This window comes from Stegastes partitus, unplaced genomic scaffold (genome assembly GCF_000690725.1).
Source record: "Stegastes partitus isolate 25-593 unplaced genomic scaffold, Stegastes_partitus-1.0.2 Scaffold456, whole genome shotgun sequence".
Taxonomy (NCBI): Eukaryota; Metazoa; Chordata; class Actinopteri; family Pomacentridae; genus Stegastes; species Stegastes partitus.
In genome coordinates, this window is record NW_007578187.1 from 296,141 (window position 1) to 321,565 (window position 25,425).

Consider the following 25,425-nt stretch of genomic DNA (forward strand, 5'->3'; position numbering starts at 1 on the left):
TTCTATAAAAGTATATTCTAGATACATATTCCTGTATGCTCAGATGCTGATTTTTGAATTCTCTTCCCAGAAATGGCGGAGCGACACAATGTCCCGCAGGTCCTGATGATGGCGCGAGACCTGGTCCACAAAGTGCAGACGCTCATAGAAAACAAGTGACGCGGAACGACGCCACGGCCGAACTCCCACGACCCTCTGCTCGAAATTGTTCTAAAGATACTGACACAACCACACAATAGTCACATATTCAAGAAGGGAAGCAATCGATGTTGATGAAAAGCGGTGATTGGCGACTGCTGAACACGTAACTGGTCATTAAAGCTGCTCTTACTCTAAGATAGTTGTGCAACAACTTCTCTCCAGTCGCTCCTCTCTATATTCAGGAGATGCAATTATTGCCAGTAAATTCATGTATTTTTCAAGTGTTATTGTTCACCTAGTGAATGTACCCTTGTTGAAACCGCTTCAGGATGTTGTTTGTTTTGCCTTAAATTTAGCTATTTTTTCAGGGATACAGCAACCAAATTGATATTCTACAATCTTCTTTAAGTTCCACATCTTGTGATACACTTGAATATATTTTCATGATTATTTAGCTGAAATTGTAGCTGCCATGGTTAAACATTTTGTGACACACTTGAACATATTTTCAGTATCTGGCGTCATTATTAGATGATTTGATTTTTTGTAAACATTAGAGGTACTGCCGACCAGTTCGGGGTCGGTTGGTGCTCGGTTGTGTCCAAGTAGCGTGTGTGTGTGTGTGAGTGTGTGTGTGTGTGTGTGTGTGTGGTCTCTGGCTTGCCTCTCAGTAGCCATTTGGAGGACCACTCGTTGGCCTTTTTTTTAAACATTTGATGGCTCTCTTCACGTGTTTGATGCACACAAGCTTGCAGGATATGCAAACCTGAAATCCGTGCAGCCCAGCATGATTGCACATAGTATGCATTTACAGTATCACCGTTTCCTCCGACCGAGTTCTCATACTGTGTGCTCCCTCTACGTCTGACCTCCTCTATGCATCAATCCGACCAGCTTGAGTTCGACTCCTTGTGCTCGCTTTTGTTTCAGTGCAACTAACGCTTCTCTGGAATTGTTTAAACGGTTAAACGCAGGCATTCGGCGCAGTCTTAAACTGCACGATGCTGCTCAGGCTGAACGCTTCAGCTGCTGGTTTTCATAAAAGATTCTGCTTCCACGCAGCATCGTGAGAGCTCTTCAGATGGGCAGTTTGGTGTGAAACGGATGTGCAGCGATGGCAGCGTGCTTCCTTCACACGTTGCACTTCCACCTTTTCACTTTCGCCTCAAGATGAGTTGAACAGATTTCTGTCTGCTGATCTTGGCTGCCGTGTCTTAAACGCACCATCAGTTGTTTGAGTACCATTTCAGTGGCATTCGTCGTCACTATTACCTCAAGATCCCTGCGTTCATACCTGCTGGAAACCAGCTTTGAGCGCTCACCACCACATCCACAGGCCCACTTTGGATATTTCTCAATTCATTTCTTTAATTACATTTTTCCCGCTCGGTTTTATCTGGTGAGGCTTCACTTATGGCATAGTGAGCACATGAACTCCCCGCTCGACGGTGCTGCTCAGACAGCTCTAACTTCAGCGACTAAAGAAGATGAGATCTTGCTTAAGAGTAAAAATCAGACGATCAACTTCGTGGTTAGTTGGTGGTATGCAGCCATGTAGATGTTGGTTTTTTGAAGTGTAGGTTTTGACATCAACGAACTTTCTGCTGCTAATCCAATCCAGTGAAGGAGGTTCAGCCTTAAATCGATGAAACATGATTTACATTTAACTGCAGCATGTCTTTCCAGGAGAAAAATGTCCTGGAGGCTGGTTGACAATGATTCAAATTAAATCCTTTGGTTTCCCATGATTCTGATCAGCAACAGTTGACAGATGGATATATCAAAATCACAGCAGACAAACCATTCTACATCGCTAAATACCAATAACGGCGAAGTCAGAAAATGTTTTATCGGTGCCACTTACAGCTCCAAAACAGCCAAAACGCACCCATGTTTGGTTCACTGTGGCTTGAATTCCAGTGTTTGGCTATCACTGCTAACGTGTCTCCATATGATCTTCTAAAAACATGCCTGAGTATTGCTGTTTGTGTATTGCTGTTTGTTGTCAGAAGATTTACAGTAAACAATGTGTTCAAAAAGAAACTGACTTATTGTACAAAAAAAAAAAAAGAAAAAGAATCTAAGCTAGTACATATTTATTAAATGCAATACGATGTCTGTATATGGGCTTAGTCTGATTATAATGAAAAGAAAGTGAAAAGTATGCCACTGGAAATAAATATATTTTTATTTTTGTTCTGTCTTCTAAAATGGTCACTGAGTATAATTAATTTATTGTGTATTAAAAATCTTATATTTTGCATCCCATGTGCCTTGTGTGTGTTTTCTAGACAAAACATATTTAGAAACAATAATCTTTTAATCATCCAATGCAAATTTGTTGTATTTTTTCCAGTAGTCCTACAGCAAAATTCTATTTTAGTTTAGTTTCATTTTAAAGGGATAGGCTAGGTGGCTCAGTGGTTAGCACCATTGCCTCGCAGCAAGAAGGTCGCCGGTTCACGTCCCAGTCTTTCTGTGTGGAGTCTCCATGTTCTCCCCATGCATGCCAAGCGCCCAAGCGTGGGTTCTCTGCGGGTTCTCCAGCTTCCTCCCACACAGTTCAAAAACATGTTGAGGTTAATTGGTGATTCTAAATTGTCTGTAGGTGTGAATGTGTGTGCTTGGTTGTCTGTCTCTAAGTGTAGCCCTGTGATAGACTGGTGACCTGTCCAGGGTGTCCTCTGCCGTCACCCTGAGTCAGCTGGGATAGACTCCAGCCCTCACGACCCTAGTGAGGATTAAGCGGTGTATAGATAATGGATGGATGGATGTTGGTTATTTGTATAATTCTGATTATTTGCTGGGAGCTGGTCACATGGTACAGGGTGCTACATGCTCACCTGCACGTAGGCAGTTGGTGAAGGAGAGGATGAGTGGGATGCCGTATTTTTTGTTGACTGCAAGCTTGATCGCTGCGATATTAATTTTGTTATATGTCGTGCACATTATATTAAGTTGACCTTTTACATTACTAATCTTTTGAAATGTATTTGGATCTCAGTGAATCTTTTGTACAGCGTGTCGGACAAAGAGCTAAGCCCAACTTCATCCTCTCAGCACTATTTAGTTTGTTTTTTATGAAGTCTATCCCAACTAGCCACTCATGACTTAAATATCTGCAGCAGAATTAATCTAAATTGAAGTTTGCTTGAAAGAACACAGGGATAAAAACAAGTTTTCAGATAAAGAATAAATTGTCACAGTAAAAGTTTGCATTTTATTGATAAAGAAAAAAAAAAAACAACAACATTAGAGATGCATACAAATTATAGTCCACCTACAGGCCACCTCGGTCAGCGGTTCACACGTTAAAAAAAAATAAAAAAAATAACAGGAGAGGCTCACAGTCAACATGTGTCACTACTCTAAAAGGCTCACTAATTTTACAATAATGATTAGCTTCACAGGTTCTTAGATTGGCAAAAAACGTCATACTTAAAGCTACGGAAATGTGACACACAAAAAGGAAAATTTTGTCAATTTAAGAAGCAGTATGACCTTTGATCAGATAGCTGCAGAAATGTACAATTTATTTTGGACATTATAACATCAGACAGGAGTACTGGTACCTGTCAAACATGACAGCACAATCCAGGATCCAATATCTTGTTTCATCGCCAAATACAGATATCTCACGAAGAAGGAGAAAAAAAACAAATTCAAACAACCTTCCAAATAACACGTGGATGTTTGGAAAATAAAAAAATCTTTAAGGCTGTAGGGAGGAGGACATGGTTCAGGGGGGCAGGGGGGGTTTCTGATCATGGAATGTATGTATGAAAGAAATAACAACGGTGTGTCCTACGAGGAGGCCTGGGGTTAAAAAAAAAAAGAAGAAAAAAAAAAAGATAAAATGCTGAATTACAAAACATTTCCTCCATTTCCTTCTGCAGTTGGCGAGCCTTTCTACCGATAATGACGAGGCGGCGGGCTGTGCTGTGGAGGGTGCCTCCTGGGGGGTGGACTATGCCTTGACATAGCATGGCGTGGAGGTGACTGGTAGCGTGAAGGGGGAGATCCTCGGTATGGGGGCGAATAGCGCCCTCTGGATCTGGAACGGGAACGTGAGCGACCCCAGTTCGGAGTACCTCTCTCCTCGTAGACGCGGATGTAAGCGGTCTCGCCCTACGAAAGAACAAAAATAAAACTTAGACCATCGCTTGTTTCACCATCTCAATAAATCTCATCGTCAACGACACTCACTTGATGCGAACGAAACTCAGTCCGATCCAATCTGCGTAACGCGTACTCCATGTCCTCTCTGCGGAGAAATTCCACCACGCCCTCTCCGTCTCGCTGCACATCTGCAAAGCAAACATCGCCTGCTTCGCGCATATGATCCTTCAGATCCTGCCAGCTCCCAGTTGGTGGTAAACCTGGAATGGGAAAAGATAAATATGATTAAAAAATATATTTTACCTTGCAGGCAAAAGTTTCATCTTTAGTTCAAAATATAAACTCTCTAGACTTTACTTTTATGGATCATTTTAATGAAGTGTGAGCCTAAAAAAGTCAAAGTTAAGCTGAATGTAAATGGATGGAGGAGTGGGAAGAGCCTGGGTTTTGTAGCCTTACTGTACATTTTCAAATGAATTATCATTAATCATAAGGTTAAGATGGATTTATGATTATGTCTGAACATAAACAAAAAGCAAAGCTCCTCCCCAACACCTCGTGTCTGTCTGTGTGAAAACTAATTACAACAACAGGCAAATAAACTGCAACCCATGTGAGTGGCTGTGTCTAATGGCAGTACTCTATGGCACTTGCAGTTCACTTAACACCTACAGTCTATATGTACATATATGTTTCTATCCAGCACAGTTACTTATTGCTGAAATAAGTGTTTAAGGCCAAACCCAGAGTTGGAAATGTTAAAATGGACTGTCATCTTAATTATCAATTGGAAAAGGTATCTTTAAAGCCTCAAGAGAGGTAGAATTATCCACTTCTCCACTCGGTTTTCACAAGATCCTGTGTATGATACAGGTCTTGATAGTCAAGAAAGCCTTACTGATGTGACAATTTAAAAGAAATAATGGGATGAATGACCTTAAGCACTCTGTTGTAATCATATGTAGTATGACCACTTAAGACAGACAACTTTAAGGGTTTGATGTTAGATAAGCAGTCCAGCTACACAGTTTCTCTAAACATTCAATAAATGCAGCACACAACAAATAATAATACACAATGACAAAATGACACCTACCAGTCACTATAGCCGGTGATTGGGATTATTCAGCCAACATGACCGGTTTCACTTTACTCATTTGTTTTTCATGACTTTAGGTGCGGACTTGACCTCATCCACTTAGTCCCTTTGACCTCCAATCCGCCATGACAGAGAGAGAGAGACACATATCTGCCTATGACTCATGACGTCCTCTACTAGTCTCCTTGTCCTCCAGTCCGCCATGAGAAAGAGAAACACATTTGCCTACGACTCATGATGTCCAGCTACTAGTCCCCTTGTCCTCCAGTCCGCCATGAGAAAGAGAGAGAGAAACACATCTGCCTACGACTCCTATGTCCACCTTCCTACCAGTCCCCTTGACTTCCAGGCCGAATGGAAAGAGTGATTACTATTAACTGGCTACGACCTATAACGTCCACCTACCAGTTACTATGACCCGGAATTCGGATCTTCGAGTTGGGGGTCCAAACCTTCCTCTTGGTCCTCCTCCTCCTCCTCCTCCACCGCCTCCCATGGGACCAGATTTAGCACCAGAGGATCGAGGATACTCCACACGAAGCTTGGAGTCCCCATATCCATATCCATTCCTTCCATAGACAGCGTCATCTGCATCCCTAAGAGAAGAGAGCAAAGAACCCCTTACCAAAGTAGGCCTAGCGGACATAAGTTGGACAGGCTGTCTCCATCCATTCCCTGCTGGCGATGATATTATACGATACTACTTAAGGGGTCCAACAAAGGGGAATTTGATTCGACTTGCCAGAGACCATCCCAAAAACTCACCGTGGATCTTCAAATCGGATGAACGCAAAAGGGATAGTGCCTCTATTGTTCTTCAATTCAATTTCGCGAATTTTTCCATATTTGTAGAAGAGATCCTCAATGTCTCTCTCCTGGACGTCCACGGGAAGATTCCCCACATAGATCCGGCCATCAGACATGGTGGTTGAGTGGGTGGAACTGCTGACACAGAATGGGGGGGCACCTGCAGACTTTAAGATCACTTCTTGCTTTCACAAATAGCTCGTAGAAGCGGTCCTTATCCTATTCCTAGTTCCAATCCAAAACTTAGTCCATCCGAAGCCAATTCCTTAATTTAGACAAAAACAAATCGCTAAACCAGGGATGCAGCCATGATAGCAGTAAATGATGAGTTCAAGAAAAATGGCACAGGACCCCGGATCCAAGCCTGAAAGCTTTAAAACACAGGGTAATCAATGTCCAACAACCTCAATCATTAGTTACAGTATTATGCTCTTTAAACTAACAATGTAAGTATCATGTGGAGGTTCTCTACTAGAAAATATCCCACTAAGTAACAGACAATGTTTACTTCAGTGTGTGGTGCAGACATTAAAATGTACAGACAAAATCACAGGAAATACTAACATTTGTTGATCTCTCTCCAGGAGCTTACAAACTGTTTGGGTTGACTGAGATGTGAATGCAGGCTCTAGCAAATGATTCACGTTCTTATCATAGTCATTAAAACTGCTTGTGACCCCTCGTACTCTTCGTGGACACACCTGCATTCCAGCCTGACTGGATTTAGTGTGTGTGTGTGTGTGTGTGTGTGTGTGTGTGTGTTTTGTTTTGTTTTCCAACGTGGAAGCTACAGAATTAGCATTATGCACGTTGTGTTGGAACACATACAAAACAAAAGGAACAAAAAAAAAAGCACAATTACGTAACTTTAAAATATGTAGTATTTAAGATAAGGATGTTTGACTGAACTGCGTAACAGGTATACAACCAACAGGTGCATTTTCTAATCCTCTATTATTCATCTGTGGTTCAAAACGCTTCCGGGGCCTTGTGTACGGTGAACAGACCAAACGTGTTTGCTTGCTAAAGCTAAACACTGACAAACGGACGATTGAATTATAAAACTTCCATTGGCGAAAATGTGTAAAACTCTAACTTAAAACGTCCCTTTTAATATTATTTATAAGGCAGCAAATGCGGGTATCTGCTCAGCATTCACCTTCCACTGTGTTCCAACACACCGCTCGAGCTACTGCTAAAGCAGCCCGCAGCTACCTAGCTAGCATTAGCTAATGTCCGATGTATACGATGTGTTGCTTGCTTTAAAAGCATTTCACGCAAAGTACATCCTCATTAACTATCCATGCAACGGTTTAACTTAACGTTTATGGCTGGAGAGTGAGCGCCAGCCGAATATGTACAGCAGCAAATATAGCAGCTGACGAGTCTCTTTGTTGATAACGTAAGGTCAGCTAGCGAGGCTAAGGAGCTTTAGCTTAGACTAAAATATACTAACATTTCTAACTGTCTAAATACAAGTAACTGGGCAATGCATGATAAATGCGTGTAGCAGAAGACATTTACAATATCAAATGTGCACGATTACCTTTCAAAGCAAGTGAGGGCGCCTTCTTTTGTAGATTTAATGTTACCAGCTTGCACACTGTGCCGCTTCCGTGTAGCTAGCAACCTCAACGAGCGGCTAGCTTCTTCTTCTTCTACTTCTCATTTCCGGTAGTCAGCAATCACAGTTACTGCAGTGCTGCCACCTGCTGTTGCCAAAACATGTCACGCTCAGCCATTGCTGCTCCTTCTAAAACAAATGATGATCAGACTCACAAATGCAACACATAATAGAATTCTAAAAATTTATTTGTGACAGAATTCAACGTTTATGTTCTGATTCAAACTAAAATATGCCATGCTGTCTGACAATGACCATGACATGGTGTGAGTGTGGGGAAAAAAAGCTCAAAGGAGAAAGATTGGAGAGGAATTGTTCTGTTTGTCAGAGCTCCAGCTTGTGTTTGGTTATAAAAACAATCTGGAATAAATCACAATAATATAGATGACATCAGTGTGTTAAACACTAATAGAATCTACATCTCTGTAACAGAATGGATGTGATAAAACAACCAAGTATGCACTATCTTGGAAATGATAACAGGCAATGACCACAATCTAAAAGTCAGGGGGAGGCAGAGTCAGCATTGTTTAAATTTTGGGACATATGATGAAATTAGTGAAACATGATGATAGCATTATCAAAGAATAATAGATAAGCTCTAAAGTAAAAAAAATGTGGACTGTGCTTGGGATACAAGTTGTAATCAAAATGCAAACTTACTGTAACTTATCTAAACTAACAACAATACTTTTATGTTTTAAGTAATAATGTTTTGAGAAGAAATTACGCAATTTTTTGCTATGATGTTTGTTCCAAATATCTTGGCAGGATGAGAGTTAAACTGTTTGTTAGTGAAGATAAGAGACATGATAACATGAAACATGATTAATCTGAAAGAAAATTCTATTGTCAGAAAACAAAACTACATAACAATGAATGAATAAATGCTGTGTCTAAGAGAAAAGTAATAAAATATAGGTGCGATAACATTTCCGAAAGTGAAAGAAGTAAGTTAAAACAGAAAAGTGAAACTGGCAGTGATTCTGAGGTAGTAAAGTAATATCACACAGGATGACGACATATTGCACATTCAATTGGAATATTTCCCGTGAAAATTAATTTATTGCACATAAAATCAAAATTGCACATGAGATTAAAACAATGCACATTAAATATTCCACATTAGATTAACAAGATTACACATGATAACGACATATTTCTCATGTCATGAAATGTTGCACACAGGGTTAAAAAAAATTGCATGAGAATACAAAATGTTGCACATGGAATAAAATTTTACACATGAGATTAAAATTTTGCACATGAAGCGGGTAAACAAGGCAAAAGACAACACAGAGTATTATGGTAAGGCATGAAATGATGGTTAAATAAAGTAAAATAAGACAAAAATATAGAAAATATAATATAGAAGAAAGTAAATTTACAATTATATGTAAGAGAGATACAGATACAGAAATATGCAAATTAACAGAATGAGCAAATGATAATGTGCTATCATATGATACAATAATACACTGCTTAGATTGGAGCATTAAAGAGTCTTATTGCTGTCAGGAGGAATGACCTCCTGTGATGCTCCTTGGAGCAGCGGGGTTGTATCAGTCTGCTGCTGAAGCTGCTCCTCAGATTGTCCACAGTCTGATGGAGGAGGTGCGAGGATTTGTCCATGATGACCTGCAGGTTGGTCCTCTGCTCCACCTCCTCCTCCTCCAGGGTGACCAACTGACAGCCAACAACAGACTGGGCTTTCCTGATGTGTTTGTTCAGTCTGTTGGCGTCCTTCACCTCGATGCTTGATGCTTGTGCCCCAGAACACCCCAGCAAAGAAGATGGCGCTCGCCACCACAGACTGATAGAACATCAGGAGCATGCATACACTGAAAGACCTGAGCCTCATGAGGAAGCAGAGTCTGCTCAGGCCCTTGTTGGAGACAGCCTCTGTGTTGGTGGACTCATTCCCAGCTACTTGTAAGTCCGGACAATCTCCACATTAGTCCTGTTGACGCATAGAGGGGAGGGTGGTGACTTGTCCCTCCTGAAGTCCAACACCACCTCCTTGGTCTTCGTCACATTCAGCTGCAGGTGGTTCTCGCTGCACCATCGCACAACCCTGTCAACAGGTGCAGAAGTCTGATTGAAAGTTACAGAAAACACGTGACTGGCTCAAAGGGTTGTTCAACAAAATATTAGTTTATAGGTCCCATCATGCTTGATTTTTTATTTATTTATTTTTTATGTATTTCTGTTGAACCACAATTCAAAATCAATGTCAACATTTTCACTAAAATTTTTATTTATTATTATTTTTGCCAATTGCAGCCTATTTGAGTGACAGCTGCTGTTTTTGTTTTTTTTATTTTCTTTAATGGGAGGCTATGAATAAACTTGAGGACGCTGTGATAAAGTGTCAGCTGAACCTCAAACATCGCTGCTGCCAGCATGTGTCCGCGCGTGATGCCTGGCACAGTGATGTAACACGTGAGGCCCCGCCCCTCTCCTCCTCCACCTCCTTCTCATCCTCCTCCTGAGCGCGCGCACTACTTAACCGAAGAGTGCAAGGCGGCTCGCGCAGAGGAAGCTGTTCGGAAGCGAAACAAACATGTCGTACACTAAGTTCGTCCCGGCTCTGGTGAGGGCGAACACGGGCAGCATCGGAAAGCTGAGACTTTCACCTGCAAGATGTCGCTCGACGGTCGCGTCCGCCAAAAGCCAGGAGGAGAAGGAGCCGCAGATGGATGAATGCACCGTGGTGGAGGCTGTGCCGGTGGAGCTCATCAGCCAGACCAGAAGCCTGAGCAACACGCCGCTCAGTAAAATCCACATCGACTTCGACAACACGCAGGAAGCCTACAGAAGCAAAGGGAACATCGAGCTGCTCCGAAGTCTGCTGGTCTTCAAGCTGTGTACCATCGACGTCCTGGTTGAGAAGAACAAAGAGGTGAGTTCACACTACTTCCTGTTTGGGTGACACCTGAAGGCATGTCACAGCAGGCCAGTAAAACTCTTCTTCTTTTTCTTTCCCTTCCTTGTGTTTCCAGCTGATGGACCTGAGCAAGAAGCTGCTGGGCAAGTGGATGTTCGAGAGGATGATGAAGATGACCTTCTACGGCCAGTTTGTGGCGGGAGAAGACCACAACTCCATCAAACCTCTGATCCAGAAGAACCAGGCCTTCGGCGTGGGGGCGGTTTTGGACTACAGCGTGGAGGAGGACTTGACCCAGGAGGAGGCTGAGAAGAAAGAAATGGAGTGAGTATTAAATGTGATGGGTTCAGAAACACCAAGCACAAATAATACATCTTTAATACAAGCCAGATGTGCTCCAATAGAGGATCCATTTACCTGAAATTCATAAAGATCACCTGAGTTTAATTTATTTCTATTGCCCCGTATCACATAAGGAGTCTTAGGTGCTCCACAATGGGACATTCTGTTCCTGATTGAAGCAATGTTTTTTTCTTTTTTTTAAACAACAAGGCTGGCAAATCAGTGCATTTACAGAGAGACACTCCCTCGCTTCCACCTCTGCATGTATGGGCTGTAACAGGAGCTGCACACTGGAAAAAAACACAAAGGAACAAGAGGAAATTGTAGAAAAGACTTCTTCTAAGTGCCTTACTGCACTGTATCGGTTACGTTGTGGTGGATTCTTTACTAGACTGTAAGTTTACACCGAAGCGACTCGAGGTGTTTGGGTTCACAGAACATTATATAGGGCAGCTTATTTAGCTCCAGGCTCTTCCAGCAGGTTGAACCAGTCATGATGATAGGATGTAGTCGCTACGTATCAGGTTTCTGCTCCAAACATATAGCCACTGACATTTTAAATACAGTGAGGTTTGATCGCTTTCAGTAGCAGGCGTTCACCTCTCTGCATCATGTGTTGGCAGATCTTTTATTTACATTCATGTGTAAAATGTACCACTGAACTTTGGTATCAGTCACTTCTTATCTTATCATATACGGCTTCTGTTTTGTCCGTATCATTCACGGGACGTTTCCTCCCCTCGACCTGTAACTGTAATTAAAACCTCAGGTGTTTTATTTATTCTGGAGTTGGGAAAACAGTGCACGGCCGCTATTGGCCGGCTCAGACAGACCCCTCTCCTCCGATTGGCTGAGCCGCTTATTCAGCTGGGAGGCTGGAGCTCATGGAAACGCTGCCAAGCCTTTAGAGTAATGTGCTGGATCCTTTCGTGAGACACATGCAGGAGAGTGTTATGCAATAGTCAGAGCTGAAAATAACCGTATCGTGTCTTTTTTTTTAATTGGGTTTAATTTACAAAGCACGAGGGTACACGTGCTGAACTAAACAACATCGTATTTTAGTGAAGACCCCATTTAAACCCATTGAAATAAACCCTCTATTGAGAAGACAACACAATGAAAGGAGTGTTTTCATTTGTTCCCTCATGCGTCACTCCTGCACAGTAAAACATTGATGAAGGTGAGATGAGGGTTTAAATAAGTAGAGACGCAACAATCTTTTCTCTTGTAAAAGTCGATATTTGTTGTTCTGTTCTTAAGCCAATCCCTCCTTCCGTCTCTTTCAGTTCATGTGTTTCTGAAGCAGAGAAAGAAAGTCCAGGTATGTATATAAGCTGAACTTACTGTATTTAATGTTGCGCAACTCCTCAGCCTCTACATGACTCATTGGCCACACGAATGCTGTGCAGCTACCAGGTTCAAATGCAGGTTCGCTTTGACATTCACTTGCTTAATCTTGCCCTGAATGCAACTCAAGTCTGCACCGGGTGTCCTGGTTGGTATGCTTAGTCATGCGAACGTGGCGTCGGGCCTGGGTGGGACTGGTTATATCTGGATCCGGTGGTGTCCGTCCAGTTCGGCTGGTGCAGTGACATGAAGCTTGGCTTGAGTTTAGGGGGTTGATTTAAGATCCATATATAACGTGCCAGTGATTTCTCTAATATTGATACATATTCTTATTATCTTATGATATCTGGCAGTTGTATTGTGGATAGTAGTAGAGCTACTGTATCAGTTTGATGAGTTACATGAATGTGATGAAGAAGACTGGATGTTTATGTCCAACTAATGGAACAATTATTAAACTAAAACCCATTAAAGATCCCGAATAGGGCTTTTGTACATCTGTTATATTTTTGTATCTGTACTAAACTCAAAAAACTGCAGGATGGAAGTAATTCTGATGATTTTACAGTCAGAGGATTAACTTTTAATATTATCTTCCATCTTGTGCTGTTTTTTGTTTTTCCGTAAACATTAAAGTCTTAATGTTACAATCAGGACATTTGACTACCAGTGATTCCCTAATTAATTGTTTTGATCAAGAAAAAAACCCCAGCAAGCTACTTTTATTTACTTTAAGTCACTGTTTTCTCACTTTAGGCGACGACCATCGTGAGAAAAAGTACAAAGCCCATCGTCAGTTCGGGGACCGACGTGGGGGCGTCATCAGCGCTCGTACGTACTTCTACGCAGACGAGGCCAAATGTGACAACCAAATGGAGACGTTCATGAACTGCATTAAAGCCTCTGGTAAGTATTATGGTTCTCGAAAGAGCAATTAAGAATATAATAAATCCTTTTTAAAGGGGGGAAAAAAGGAACTTTATAAATGGGAGATTTAACACGACACTTCTGATTTCAGGTGGCGCCTCTTCTGATGGGTTTTCTGCCATCAAAATGACTGCACTGGGACGCCCACAGTTCCTCGTAAGATTCGCTTCATATCTTTGATATTAAGTACAGTTACCAATATCTTCCACTGATAAACAGGTTATCAGCACAAAGCTAGTTAAAGGCCAGTAAAGTTGTTTATCTATATTTATGGTTTTGATCCAGAGCCAATCACTACGTGAGCTTCTACAATTATGAACTGCAAGAAAGTGGCGGGAAAATTAGCCACAATTCGTTGGTTCACACCTCAGTGTCACAGTTTTTTCTCAAGTTAAAAGGATTTGCCAGTTAATATGAGCAGAAGGTGTTATTTTCTGTAAACAAATTACTGATGAATGCAGTTATAACCTTCACAATGAATATTATAAATATGACTTTACAGCGTGATGGTTAATGTTTTGTTCTGTGTTTGAACAGCTCCAGTTTTCAGAGGTCCTGGTTAAATGGAGACGCTTCTTTAACTTCCTCGCCGCACAACAGGGAATATCAGAAATGATGGTTTTGGAGCAAAAGCTGGAACTGGAACAACTCAAGGTGTGTCCAGCCTGCAGCAAAGTCTGGTGCAAGTTCATGCGTGCTCATGCAGAACTAGTTTTCCTCTTGAAATCCTTCATGACTCTCAGTGCCGTGTGCTCTTTTAATCCAACGGTGGAGTGACATGATTGCAATGATATTTAACTGTTGAATTATTTCCTTGTAGGAGAGCTTGACCGAGATGGGCGTCGGAGCCAAAGATGACATCGAGAACTGGTTCACAGGAGAGAAGCTGGGTTTGTCAGGGTACGGTAGCTCCTCATTTGTGCCAATTTACCAAGAGACCATCTGAGCCCACTCATTACTTTGCATCTAAGTATTTTTTCTCTCTCTTATTTTGTGCCTGCTTTTTAATTTTTTCACGTCTTTTTTGCAGAACGATAGATATGCTGGACTGGAACAGTTTAATAAACGACACGACAAAAATCTCCAATCTGCTCATGGTGCCAAACCTTGAGGTGAGTCATCGCCAGTTACGCCCTTAGCGGTGCAGCCCGGCTCTGAAAGGAAAAGCGGAAAATTCAATACACTGCTGGAGTTGCTGTGATACCTCAAGAGGTTGAAAGTTGTTTGCTTTGAATCATTGGGGTCGTTTATCACCTTATCTGTGCACTGACTGTGCAGCACGAAGCGTAAACTCCTTAAAACGTACATTTCTCCAACGTATGTGACCCTTTATTCCTGGTAGCTATTGATTACTTTTAAAGGGGAAATGCTCCACGCTTCTTTAACATGAAATCCTGACCTATAAATGTGATAAAGGAACAGGACCACCTTTACTTCCTCCACCAGAAGTTTGATTTCTTTATCACAACGTGGACACAAGTTGACACAAGTCTCAAGATGCACAAGACAGTACCTGGCAGTTTCATGTAAACATTTTGTTCTTATGGCTTAAAAACATGACATAATTTGAGACTTGTGGGTGCCCTCTTGCCCTTTGAAGTGCTGTTATGCATTGCGTGTTTGTGCATACGTTAAAGCAGCTCGTGTAATTTAAGGCAGCTGCGAAACTTGATCGGTTAGAAAAGGGGACACAGGACTAAATGGTCGAGACACTCGTATTGCTTCCACCACCCCATTTGGACTTCTCCCTCTGCCTGCCACACGCAGATAAAGTTTGTGAAATCATAAAGAAAGCAAAAACCCGATGTGTTAACATTTTGTGTGTTGGTTGTGTAGACGGGCCATCTGGAACCTTTGCTGAACAAATTCTCCGCTGAGGAGGAGAGGCAGATGAAGAGAATGCTGCAGAGAATGGACATCCTGGCCAAGGTGAGGATACCAGGACAAATATATCTGGATGTGTTGTGTTATAATCACAGGAGATTCAGAAATCTGAACTCATTTTTTTTGTAATCAAGGCCGTAGATGAGGCGAATAAAATAAATCAAAGCATTTGGTTAAGCGGTGTGCACAGCTTCACACATTCACTGATTGTGGCATAAGATGTTTTTACAAACGCAGAGCAAAAAAAATACAGAAATATTCTTTGTGCACTGCAGCATGCCATGGATCATGGAGTGAGGCTTATGGTGGATGCCGAGCAGACGTACTTCCAGCCAGCTATTAGTCGACTGACCCTGGAAATGCAGAGGAAGTTCAACAGAGAGAAGCCGGTGATCTTCAACACTTACCAGTGTTACCTCAAGGTGAGACTACAGCTCCCTCATTACAGCCAGATAGTCTATTCAAAGTTCCTTTTTGCTGTTTATAATCGGATCTGCAACTATCGCTGAATGACTTTGATACCGTAGACAGTAAATAAATCATGCTTTTAAAGTTTTGACACTTTCTTTCCCCCCCGAGAACTTTAGCAGAGTTTATGAAGGTTTACTTTGTGACCTTGTGGTATTCTTGGAAAATGCCTGTCATGGGTTTTGACTGAAACTACCTTCTTGTTGTTTTTAACACACTTCACTCCTTCCACACCTCCCCCACAATTCACCTGAAATGTAGCACAACTTTTCATTCGTGGAAACTGCACTATTGTCACAAAAGCAGCCCAGTTCACAACAACAATCCCTTAAAAACCAGTTTTACCTGAAAAAGTACACCAAAGTCTGGGAATGCTGCAGCCAGTTTCTGCCACAACAGTCTGTTGTATGTTATTTTGGGTTAGTTTCTTGTAATTTTGAGATATTTTCCCCAAAAAATCAAGATCTTGTAACTCTGAGATCTTCCCTTATAATTGTGAGATGCAGAATTCAGAATTTTGAGGTACATTCTTGAAGATATTTTTCATTAATGCAACCTTCTTCTGTACATATGCATAGAAAAGCTGAAGTAGATATTTGATTTGTGTACAACAACAATGAAACTTAAATGTTATGTGGAGAATAAAAATTAGTGTCTTGGCAGTGCTTCCTAACTTTGTGATATATTGTTATGTCTTATTGTGTTATTTTTTTTGCTGTCATTCTATGTAGGAAGCCTATGACAACGTAACCCTGGATGTTGAGCTGTCTCGACGGGAGGGCTGGTACTTCGGTGCCAAACTCGTCCGCGGAGCCTACATGTACCAAGAGAGAGCCAGAGCCGAGGAGATTGGCTACGAAGATCCCATAAATCCAGACTACGAGGCCACCAACAGGATGTATCACAGGTAAGTCTTGAATCGTGGCCCCCCTTGTCGTGATTCAGCTGAAAAATATGCAAATCCCAACCAAATCCCCTGTTGTTTCGTCCAGGTGTTTGGAGTACGTCCTGGAGGAGATCGATCACAGCAGGAAAGCAAACGTCATGGTTGCCACTCACAACGAGGACACTGTCAAGTTCACCCTCGAGAAGTACGTTTCGTCTGAGCCCTGCTTGAAAAACATCCAAAGATGGTTAAACGGTTGGCGTGTAGAAAGTGCAGAATTTGTTTGAACTTACACGAAAGCCTTAAAGCTCTCATTCACAAAGGATTAGCTGCAATGGTTTAAGCTAATGCGTACGACATCGCTCCGAGTAAAGCGTACTCTTTGTCGACTTTCCAGAGCGACTGTGGAGTTCGCAGAATGAGATTATGACATCAATGGTGGAATACTACACTGCTGCTGTGATTATGTAACAGCCCTTTAACGTGTGTTTCTCTGTTTTGTCAGGATGAATGAGATGGGCCTGTCACCCACTGAGAACAAAGTTTACTTTGGACAGCTGCTCGGCATGTGTGACCAGATCAGCTTCCCGCTAGGTATGTTGCACTCAGCTCGGATACTAAAAGTACACAGCGAGTTATGGAATCGCGTCGCGTTATATCACACGGTCATGTGGCCGTCGAGGTCCTAGTCCCTATATGTGTCAGCTTTTCTATACTCAGGCAGCCGCTGACCCTAAAAGTCCAACCGATCTGTAGATATGCTGAGCGCAAACAGTCCCAGTTGGCAATACCACTAGCCGACTGTTCTGAAATGTTACGTCAGTTTGACTCCGCAGGGGTGTGCGCTATCAATCTGAACACAAACACATCTCACCTGGTTTGACAGTGCTGAACATAGTGTACATTTGTACATGATGCAGCATGAATCTGCAATTACATCCCCACGTTCTCTAAAGTGAAACCTGCTAGCTGTCATGTTTTTTTCTTGAATATGATTTGGGGCCCCAGTGGGAGCGAGGAGCCAGGACATGCCTTCAGTTTTGGGTCCTGTGTTTTGATTTTTTGAAAAATACTTTATTGCAGATGAAAAGGGAAGATCAAAGCTATAACAGCCACAAGGGAGACAGAGGAAGAGTTTGAAGTTGTACTATGAACCCCACATTTTCAGTGTAATGTACCACTCTGCTGCACCATTACTGAACACACATGGAGTGGGGCAGCTTTGTAGCACATCTTTATATATGATCTGGTAGCTCTGTCAGCTACTGTCAGCTTGTGGCATGAATTTTTTTTTTACCCTCTGGCTCTTTCTCTGCTGCTCACTTGATGGACTTTATCTACAAAGTCATGACGTTGAACGCTCACACGGTGGAGACAGCGGACATTGATTTTTACGACTTATCTCTCTGCTCCGTTGAAAACAGGTCAAGCAGGTTTCCCGGTCTATAAGTACGTTCCTTACGGCCCCGTCAACGAGGTCATCCCTTATCTGTCTCGCCGTGCTCAAGAGAACCGTGGCTTCATGAAGGGATCCCAGAGAGAGCGCAGCCTGCTGTGGAAGGAGCTGAAGCGCAGACTGCTGGGCGGTCAGATTCTCTACAAGCCTGTCTACTGAGTCACAGGACCACGACATGCTAACTGCAACATGTCTGTAAGCATTCCACTGCCTTCAGTGTACCTCTACCCGTTAGTGTAGTGGAAGATGAATATCTTTCCTGGGGGTTGCTCGGCTGCACTGCAGGCAGGAAAGTTTTGCATTTCTACCAGCAGGTGTTTTAAATGTGGTTAGAAGTTAATGTGATAAATAGGGGTTAAAGCACTGTATTAGTAATAATGCATTGTAGCAATAAATATGCTGCTTTATTAAGAAGTTAGGATTCATATTTACCTCTAAACTTCAGCCTGACCACAGTAATCCTCAGAATCAAATCTGCTTATTTTTAAAGTATTTATGTCTTCTGATACACAACAGAGAAAACGATGTATTTTTGACTGCCAAAGGTGGCCTTCTTGTACATAAATAGTGACATTTGCTCTTAAAAATGAGATTCTTGCTATATTTTTGCTTCTATCTTCGGTAGCTGCTGCTTAAAAGTGCCTTATGATTGTTTTAGCAGGACTGACCGGAAGCTACTGTGCAACTTAGGTTTTGTTTTTGTCACCGTACACTCCTCCAAGGGGAATTGTGAGCATTTTGATTAGCATGTTTATTTTTGTCAATGTATCAACCAATAGTTTGCTATATAAGTGCAGCATATAGACTTTGGAAAGAGATTTATATTTAAATGTCTGGTTTGAGTTCTGAGATCCAAATATGAAGCGTGAATGCTGCAGCACAGCCCAGATGAGCCTGTTTTTAATCTCTCTTGATCCCCGCACACCGATGCCTGTAAGACAAAGAGGAGATAGCATGTCAAATGAACTGTGGATGTGTTGAAACAAGGCCTCACTACCGTTGGCGATTGTTTGCAGTACCTTTCGTGCAAACTCCAAACAAAGCGTGTGATCCATTTCACCAATCCTTTATGCTTCGGCTGCTTTAATTGTTGACACGTACCAGATGGTCCGAACTTCATTTTCTGTAAATTCAACATCTTCCGGGTGTGAAACGCTGACAGCAGATGGTTCAAGCAGAAAAACAGGAACTTTCATGACCCGTGTTCCAAAATGTTCCCAAAACATGACGTAGCTGCTGTTTCAAGGAAACTAAAATCCTGGAAGAACAGAAGCTGCGTGATTTTACAGAGACTGGTTATGTCAGATTATGTGGTTTCAGTGCTCTGAAACTTTTTAAGGTTGTCCGTTGAGGGGTTGAATGAAAGTCATAGAAAACGTTTTCAAATTAAAATGTTTTTTAGGACGAAAAATTCACATTTCTTGTCACAATCACTGCAGTTCTAATGTATTTTACACAACAATAGTGCTTTAGAAAGTCAGAAACGATATTTTTCTACCAGTTGCAATATCATAATTCTAACACAATACCAACAATAATGATCGTCTGTAATTTAGTGGCATTAGTGCATAGTCACGCAGCCTTAATTGATCTTTATAGATCTGACGGTCCTGTTGTTTTAAGGTGGTGGTCGATCGTCTCACCTGGAACTATGTATGTGAATGTGGCAACTTTTAAAGTGTTGATGGGAACTTTAGTTTTATTTGTTGTTGTATTTTCTGTTTGTTCGTTCACTCATTACTGCTGTATCATTGCATTTGTAAAAAGATGTGTAAATTATATAATAAAAGTGGTTAATGTAAAGAAGGATTGTTTTTGTGCCTTTTTATGGTTGTGAAAAGTTGTAACAATCAACATCTGATAAGTTTCTTCACTTTTGGGAAGTAGTAGAGCATCTGCAGAGTAACAGAGTATTTAAATACAGTCTTTTGTTTCACTATAGATATGCAAACTGCAGCTTCTGTCCCTGTAGATAGTACTTAGCACAGCAACCCCAGACTGGACAGATGCAGCCCTGCTCTTATCTCTCAGTAAAATTGATCGCCCGACTGTCCTCTGACGTATTCTGATGTCGCTGACATCAACTACGGCTGTTGCCACACTGCAGTTTGCTCCTCTGCCAAGTTGATGTGACCTACTGAAACACAGATAATTTAGCCTCGGGCGCAGACGGCAGCAGCCGAGGCAGCACCTGCGCCCAGGTGGTATCTGGAGACAAAAGAAAAACTGTTAATCTGCCCCCACAGCACAGCAGCTGGAGCGAGACTGAACACGCGCTGCTATGTGTATAGAGCAGCGTGTGCTTGTGGCGCTGTCATTGTCTGTTATGTTCTACATGTTTGACATCTGAGCACTTGATGACATAACTCCCTGCAAGTCTTAGAGGCTCTGTACATGTATTAGTGAGACACATTATGAATTCTATGTGGATTCAAGTCAGGTGACACACTTGACAGGGTAATAGATTTAACTTTTTTCACCTGTTGAAACTCTGGATCAATATCATGCTGGAATGTTCTTCTTGTGTGTTCATGGCGCCATCTATAAATGTCATCTCCTAACACCCTTAGCAGCTTCATATTATCAGCACCCACCTCTGTGCTGTGTCACTGCTGGGACAATGCACTGACTGGCTGGCTAGATTCATAGTAAACATACTGGACCCCACTTGAACCAAATAAACGTATCTCAGTCTCATCTGATTAAGGAATCATAAATCTATCAGGCTTGTTTTCATGCGTTCTAGCAAAGTTTAATCTTATAGTTTTGCTCCGAACAGCAAGTTATTTTCCCTGATGCCATCGATAGAGGTTGACATTATGCAACGTCCATCACACAGTCTGAGCTGTCACAGAAACATTTCCTCTGATATCTATTGTCCCAAGTCTTTAACACATACCTGCCTGTTTTTCAGAGCTTGATTTTGCAAACACTGCACTGCATCATTTTAGTATGACAGTCGTTGCAACTCTAAATGGTGGCATCATAGCTCCTCCTATACCTGCTGATTACTGCTGCAACTGTGTTTTGACTGATTTTCAGTTGATTTTATCTTCCTGTATCATTTTCCATCTTTGTGAAGTTTCATAATCAGATGTTTTATGTCCTCTGGTGATTATTTCACATGCAAAGCCATGACGCAGACGTGCAGACAGACGAAGCCCATGTGGTGTTCACGGGTCATTTCATGGGCCTTAGGCTGATTCAGAATCACAGTACTTAGTTTTGTTTCAGTGACCACAGGTATGTGTCACATTGAGGTTTTGCTTTGGGGCCTGGAGTTTTAATAAAGTCTTTCAAAAGTGTTTGACTGCTCAGTAGGTGAAATGCTTGTCTGCTGAGATCCATCCATTTATCTATTATCTATACACCACTTAATCCTCACTCGGGTTGCGAGGGGGCTGGGTAGCATCACAGAAACAGTAACCAAGCCTGTGCTCAGTGAATGGAAGCAGAGGAGATATCTTTTGTATGCCTGTATAAATGCTGCAACGTTTCTTGACTCGGTAGTCACTTGTCCAGAATCTGCACCGTGCATGTGATTCCTTGCTGCAGGTAAAACTTTCCTTTAACTTAAGAGACGACTCTGTGTATTGATTTGGAGCAGTTAGGACAGCATGGAAGAATGTTCCTAACAGTCACAAAAAAGATATGCACAGTGCTCCTATGACTGGACTGACAAACTCCCTCCGCTTCATACAACAAAAAAGGTTATCAGCAAGTTACACTCAGCAGAACGGACTTCCTTGATTTGCTGCTGTAGATAAGAACATGCAAGTAAATAAAGCTAATGGGTTAAGACTGAGGAAGTATCACATATTAACTTTGGTTCAGGTGAGAGAGTTTGATTTTAGAAGAAATGCCGTACATTGGGTTCAATTAGCACATCCTAAGCACCAATCTGAGTACATCAAGCTGCTTGTTTGCCACATACGTTTAAAAGATATGTTTTAGATGGTTGGTGGAACAGTTACGTAGGGGTGTGTCCTTCTACAATAGCACGATCAAACCAGGTCGGCCCCTGTGGGAGGAGGAGAACTTACAGGTGACTACTTTCAGTCCTACCAGCACCCAACAAGAGACCTGCCGCTTCTGGGAGAGCACACGGCACGCTGAACAATGGGGGATATTCTTTCAACGTCTAGAAAATAATCACCCAGACGCTGCTAATGCTGTCACTTCCAGGTAGGTACAAACGTTTTGATTTCTTATTTGATTCACCATATCGTTTGTAGTCAGACTCTTATGATAATCAGAGTTCTCAAAGCATCCTACAGATACGTAGGCCTCGATCAAACTGAATTTCTTTCATTGTTTGGATCTATTTTCACTACTTGGTGAGACACATTTTCATCAAACTTTGCAAATGAACTGTAAGCATGTAGATGATCCATGTCCAAGACAAGTCGGACCAGGCATGCAAAGGGACACACCTGTTCACATGACACCACCTGCTTCAATTTGTCTGCAATTATCAGGAGTGAGCATCTGGTCAGTGTCAACAGCAGAAACCTGCTCACATATTTTGCCATTTTCATTTAAAATGTGCTTTCTCCTAAAGTGAGCACTTTTGTTCCGTTTTGAGATGCGTTATAAATTAAAGGCTCAATTCTCCTTCCCTTTGTGCTGTTTGCTAAAAAGGTAATTTAAGAACCATAAACATGTTTAAGGTGTCAACATGTGGGTTGAGCTTTATTTACTAGAAAGAATGATGCAGCAGTTTTCTTCCTTATCTGTGTTTTCTCATTCTACAGTTTGCTCTTTTTTAACCTTAGCTGCAACAAATACAATAAATGACATTTAATTTAAATAGACCTTAGTATGGTGTGATTTTTATAAAGCATAGATACACTACTGCATTGAAGGATGAGGTAAGGAGGTAATTAGTTGGCAGAAATGTTCATAAGCTTCATGAAGCTGGTCGTTGGTTCAGTTGGATCACAACAAGAAGATCCAGCAGAGTGTTTTCCTCTATACATGTATGTGCTCTAAATTTGTTTTCAGGTTCCCATTTGGGTTTTAATAATGCCTGGCATCAAAGGAAGAACGTGCGCAACTTCAATACGAGGGCTGATTCCCTGGATTTTATTGTTCAACATCATGCTGCTGCTGTACTGCCTGACGAGCCCGAGTCAAGTGAAGATCAGGTCGATATTTAAAAGGAAAGCATCATTTTATTGAGGAAAAGTCAGCATAATTAACTGAGCTTTGCTATTTGTCTGCAGGAGTTCCCATGAAGACACGTGCCCTCTCAGCATGGCGAGACTTTTAAAGAAAAGTTCGACGATGCCCTCTCAGAATGCAGAATCCCAGACACAAGCGTGCTCCCCCAAAGTGAACATCATGTTCATGAAGACCCATAAAACTGCCAGCAGCACCATCCTCAACATCCTCTTCAGGTTTGGCGAGAAGCACCAGCTTAAGTTTGCGTTCCCCGACGGACGCAATGACTTCTTCTACCCGTCGCCCTTCCTGTGCTCTCAGGTGAAGGACTACAGACCCGGAGAGTGCTTCAACATCGTCTGCAACCACATGCGCTTCGACCATCGGGAAGTAGCCAAGCTCCTGCCTCCGGATGCTGTGTACGTCACCATCTTGCGTGACCCGGTGGATCTCTTCGAGTCCTCCTTCCATTACTACCACAGAGCGGTTCCCCTCACATGGAGGATCAGCGGAGAGAACAAACTGGCAGAGTTCCTGAACAATCCTCAGGCCTTCTACAGTCCGGAGGCGTACAACTCGTTCTATCTTAAAAATCTGCTCTTTTTTGACTTTGGTTTGGACAACAACCTTGACGCCGATGACCCTCGTGTAATGAGAGGCATTAATAACTTATCGAGACGTTTTCATCTGGTCCTCATAGCAGAATATTTCGAGGAGTCTCTTATTCTGCTTAAGGATTTACTGTGCTGGAGCACGGACGACATCCTGTATTTTAAGCTTAACGCTCGCAAAAGCTCGTCTGTGTCTCGGCTGGACCCTGAGACGAGAGCCAAAGCTCTGCAGTGGAACGGAGCCGACTGGAGACTCTATCAGCATTTTAATGCTTCCTTCTGGGCCAGGGTAGAGGCTTACGGGACAGAGAGAATGAAACGGGAGGTAAACCAGCTGAGGGGGAGAAATGCTGCGATGAAGGCCATCTGCATTGAAGGTGGAGAAGCAGTTGGAGCCCAGAAGATTCAGGACGGGCGTTTCCGGCCCTGGCAGCCGGTCGGGGAGAGTTCTATCATGGGTTACAACCTGAGAAAAGATATTGATCCCCGATTCAAGACAATTTGTGAGAAAATGCTCACACCTGAAATAGAATATTTATCAAACTTAGGCGTAAGCTTGTGGCTGACTCGGCTATGGGGATGGTTGAAAGATACCATTTACTGACGACTTACTATTTTACTTTTACTAAAAACATCTACTATAAACAATGTATGTGCATGCTGCCTACTTCTACAGATGTTTTTATCCAATTTTAGGACAAGGTTTAATGATAAATTCTAAATGTTGCACCAGATTTTTCACCTCAACTGATGTTTATTTGAACTTATTAAAGATGTAAACACGGCGATGTGAGAACTGAATAATGAAAATAGAATGAATTACACTCAGAAAATGGTCCTCAGTCCCCAAAAGGATCACAGATGGCTCCCAAATCACTCAGATCAAGAGAGAAACGTTTCACTATGTAAAAAAAAAATGTGTTTACACTCTTCTAACGGGTTTCAGTGTGAACAGTGGCACTCCTCCCTGCTGATGTTTCTAACGACTGAGATTTGCTTCCTCGGTAAGATTTAGATAATCAGCATTTTGTTAATAGCGTGCGAAGCCTGTTGATCCTCCACCGCAAGCACTAATGTTTCACTAAGTTTTATGCATGTTCCAGGGTACATAGGGGCATTTTTGTGGGCCCCTGAGGCTATTTTTTGTTGAGCCCACAGTAATCACGCCAGACTTGGAGACATCAGTGACAACAGGTCTGCTCATGGAGGCTCTTTCATTCATGAAGGTGTCAGTGCCCCACCTAGAGGTCTGACACTCAAGTGCTGTTGTATGCAATGCATTTGAATGGCCTCCTCTGACCCCGTCTGAGTGGTTTACATAAGCTGATGTCAGCGTCACTCACAGGAATTCTATTTCAACACAGGCATGTGTACATTTTGTTTTCAGTGCTGGCATAAGCAATCACAGGTTACTCACCTGATCGGTTTGACTTCAACAGTTATGTGACAGGGCCTCTCGTTTTCAAAAAGATGGTCAAGCTTAAATCAATAATGTTGACTTTTAGTTACTTTATGTGAGAGCTGCGAGCAGATGTAAGGACACAGCAGGGCCATTACAAGTCCATAAGTAACTATTTATATTCAATTGTATTTTTGGGACGTGTAAGTCATGCCCTCAGAATCGATCTGATTCTCTTTCTCTGTTTCCATCCATTTATTATCTA

At 42.1% G+C, this 25,425-nt stretch overlaps 4 protein-coding genes across 7 annotated transcripts in view; 3 read left to right on the forward strand and 1 right to left on the reverse strand.

Annotated features, from left to right (window-relative positions):
• sgsm1b (small G protein signaling modulator 1b) overlaps positions 1–2,404 on the forward strand; it is a 25,124-nt gene extending 22,720 nt beyond the window's left edge. The window contains exon 24 of the mRNA XM_008286480.1: positions 71–2,404. Coding sequence (XP_008284702.1) covers positions 71–159 — 89 coding nt within the window. The 3' untranslated portion in view covers positions 160–2,404. The remainder of the gene's footprint in view (positions 1–70) is intronic.
• A 930-nt stretch (positions 2,405–3,334) lies between these two features.
• Positions 3,335–7,810, reverse strand: srsf9 (serine and arginine rich splicing factor 9). Of its 4 annotated transcripts, none has more exons than XM_008286484.1 (5): positions 7,713–7,810; positions 6,125–6,301; positions 5,765–5,955; positions 4,348–4,520; positions 3,335–4,269 (listed from the first exon to the last, which is right to left on the reverse strand). In XM_008286484.1, exons 2-5 carry the CDS (start codon positions 6,280–6,282, stop codon positions 4,051–4,053), a joined length of 741 nt encoding a protein of 246 aa, XP_008284706.1. In that variant the 5' UTR covers positions 6,283–6,301; positions 7,713–7,810; the 3' UTR covers positions 3,335–4,050. The 4 variants fall into 4 exon arrangements, with proteins under 4 accessions (XP_008284706.1, XP_008284705.1, XP_008284707.1 ...); XM_008286483.1 differs by having other exon boundaries at positions 6,125–6,537; positions 7,713–7,808; XM_008286485.1 differs by having other exon boundaries at positions 6,125–6,326; positions 7,713–7,804.
• A 2,493-nt stretch (positions 7,811–10,303) lies between these two features.
• Positions 10,304–19,793, forward strand: prodha (proline dehydrogenase (oxidase) 1a). The gene is made up of 14 exons (XM_008286486.1): positions 10,304–10,692; positions 10,793–11,001; positions 12,306–12,340; positions 13,123–13,272; positions 13,385–13,449; positions 13,831–13,947; positions 14,114–14,193; positions 14,324–14,405; positions 15,130–15,222; positions 15,453–15,599; positions 16,377–16,552; positions 16,638–16,736; positions 17,037–17,125; positions 17,956–19,793. Exons 1-14 carry the CDS (start codon positions 10,354–10,356, stop codon positions 18,144–18,146), a joined length of 1,872 nt encoding a protein of 623 aa, XP_008284708.1. The 5' UTR covers positions 10,304–10,353; the 3' UTR covers positions 18,147–19,793.
• A 3,219-nt stretch (positions 19,794–23,012) lies between these two features.
• On the forward strand, positions 23,013–24,725 carry gal3st1b (galactose-3-O-sulfotransferase 1b). Its single transcript, XM_008286495.1, has 2 exons — positions 23,013–23,134; positions 23,213–24,725. The coding sequence occupies exons 1-2, from the start codon at positions 23,013–23,015 to the stop codon at positions 24,363–24,365; spliced, it is 1,275 nt and encodes a 424-aa protein (XP_008284717.1). The 3' UTR covers positions 24,366–24,725.
• The last annotated feature ends 700 nt before the right edge of the window (positions 24,726–25,425 follow it).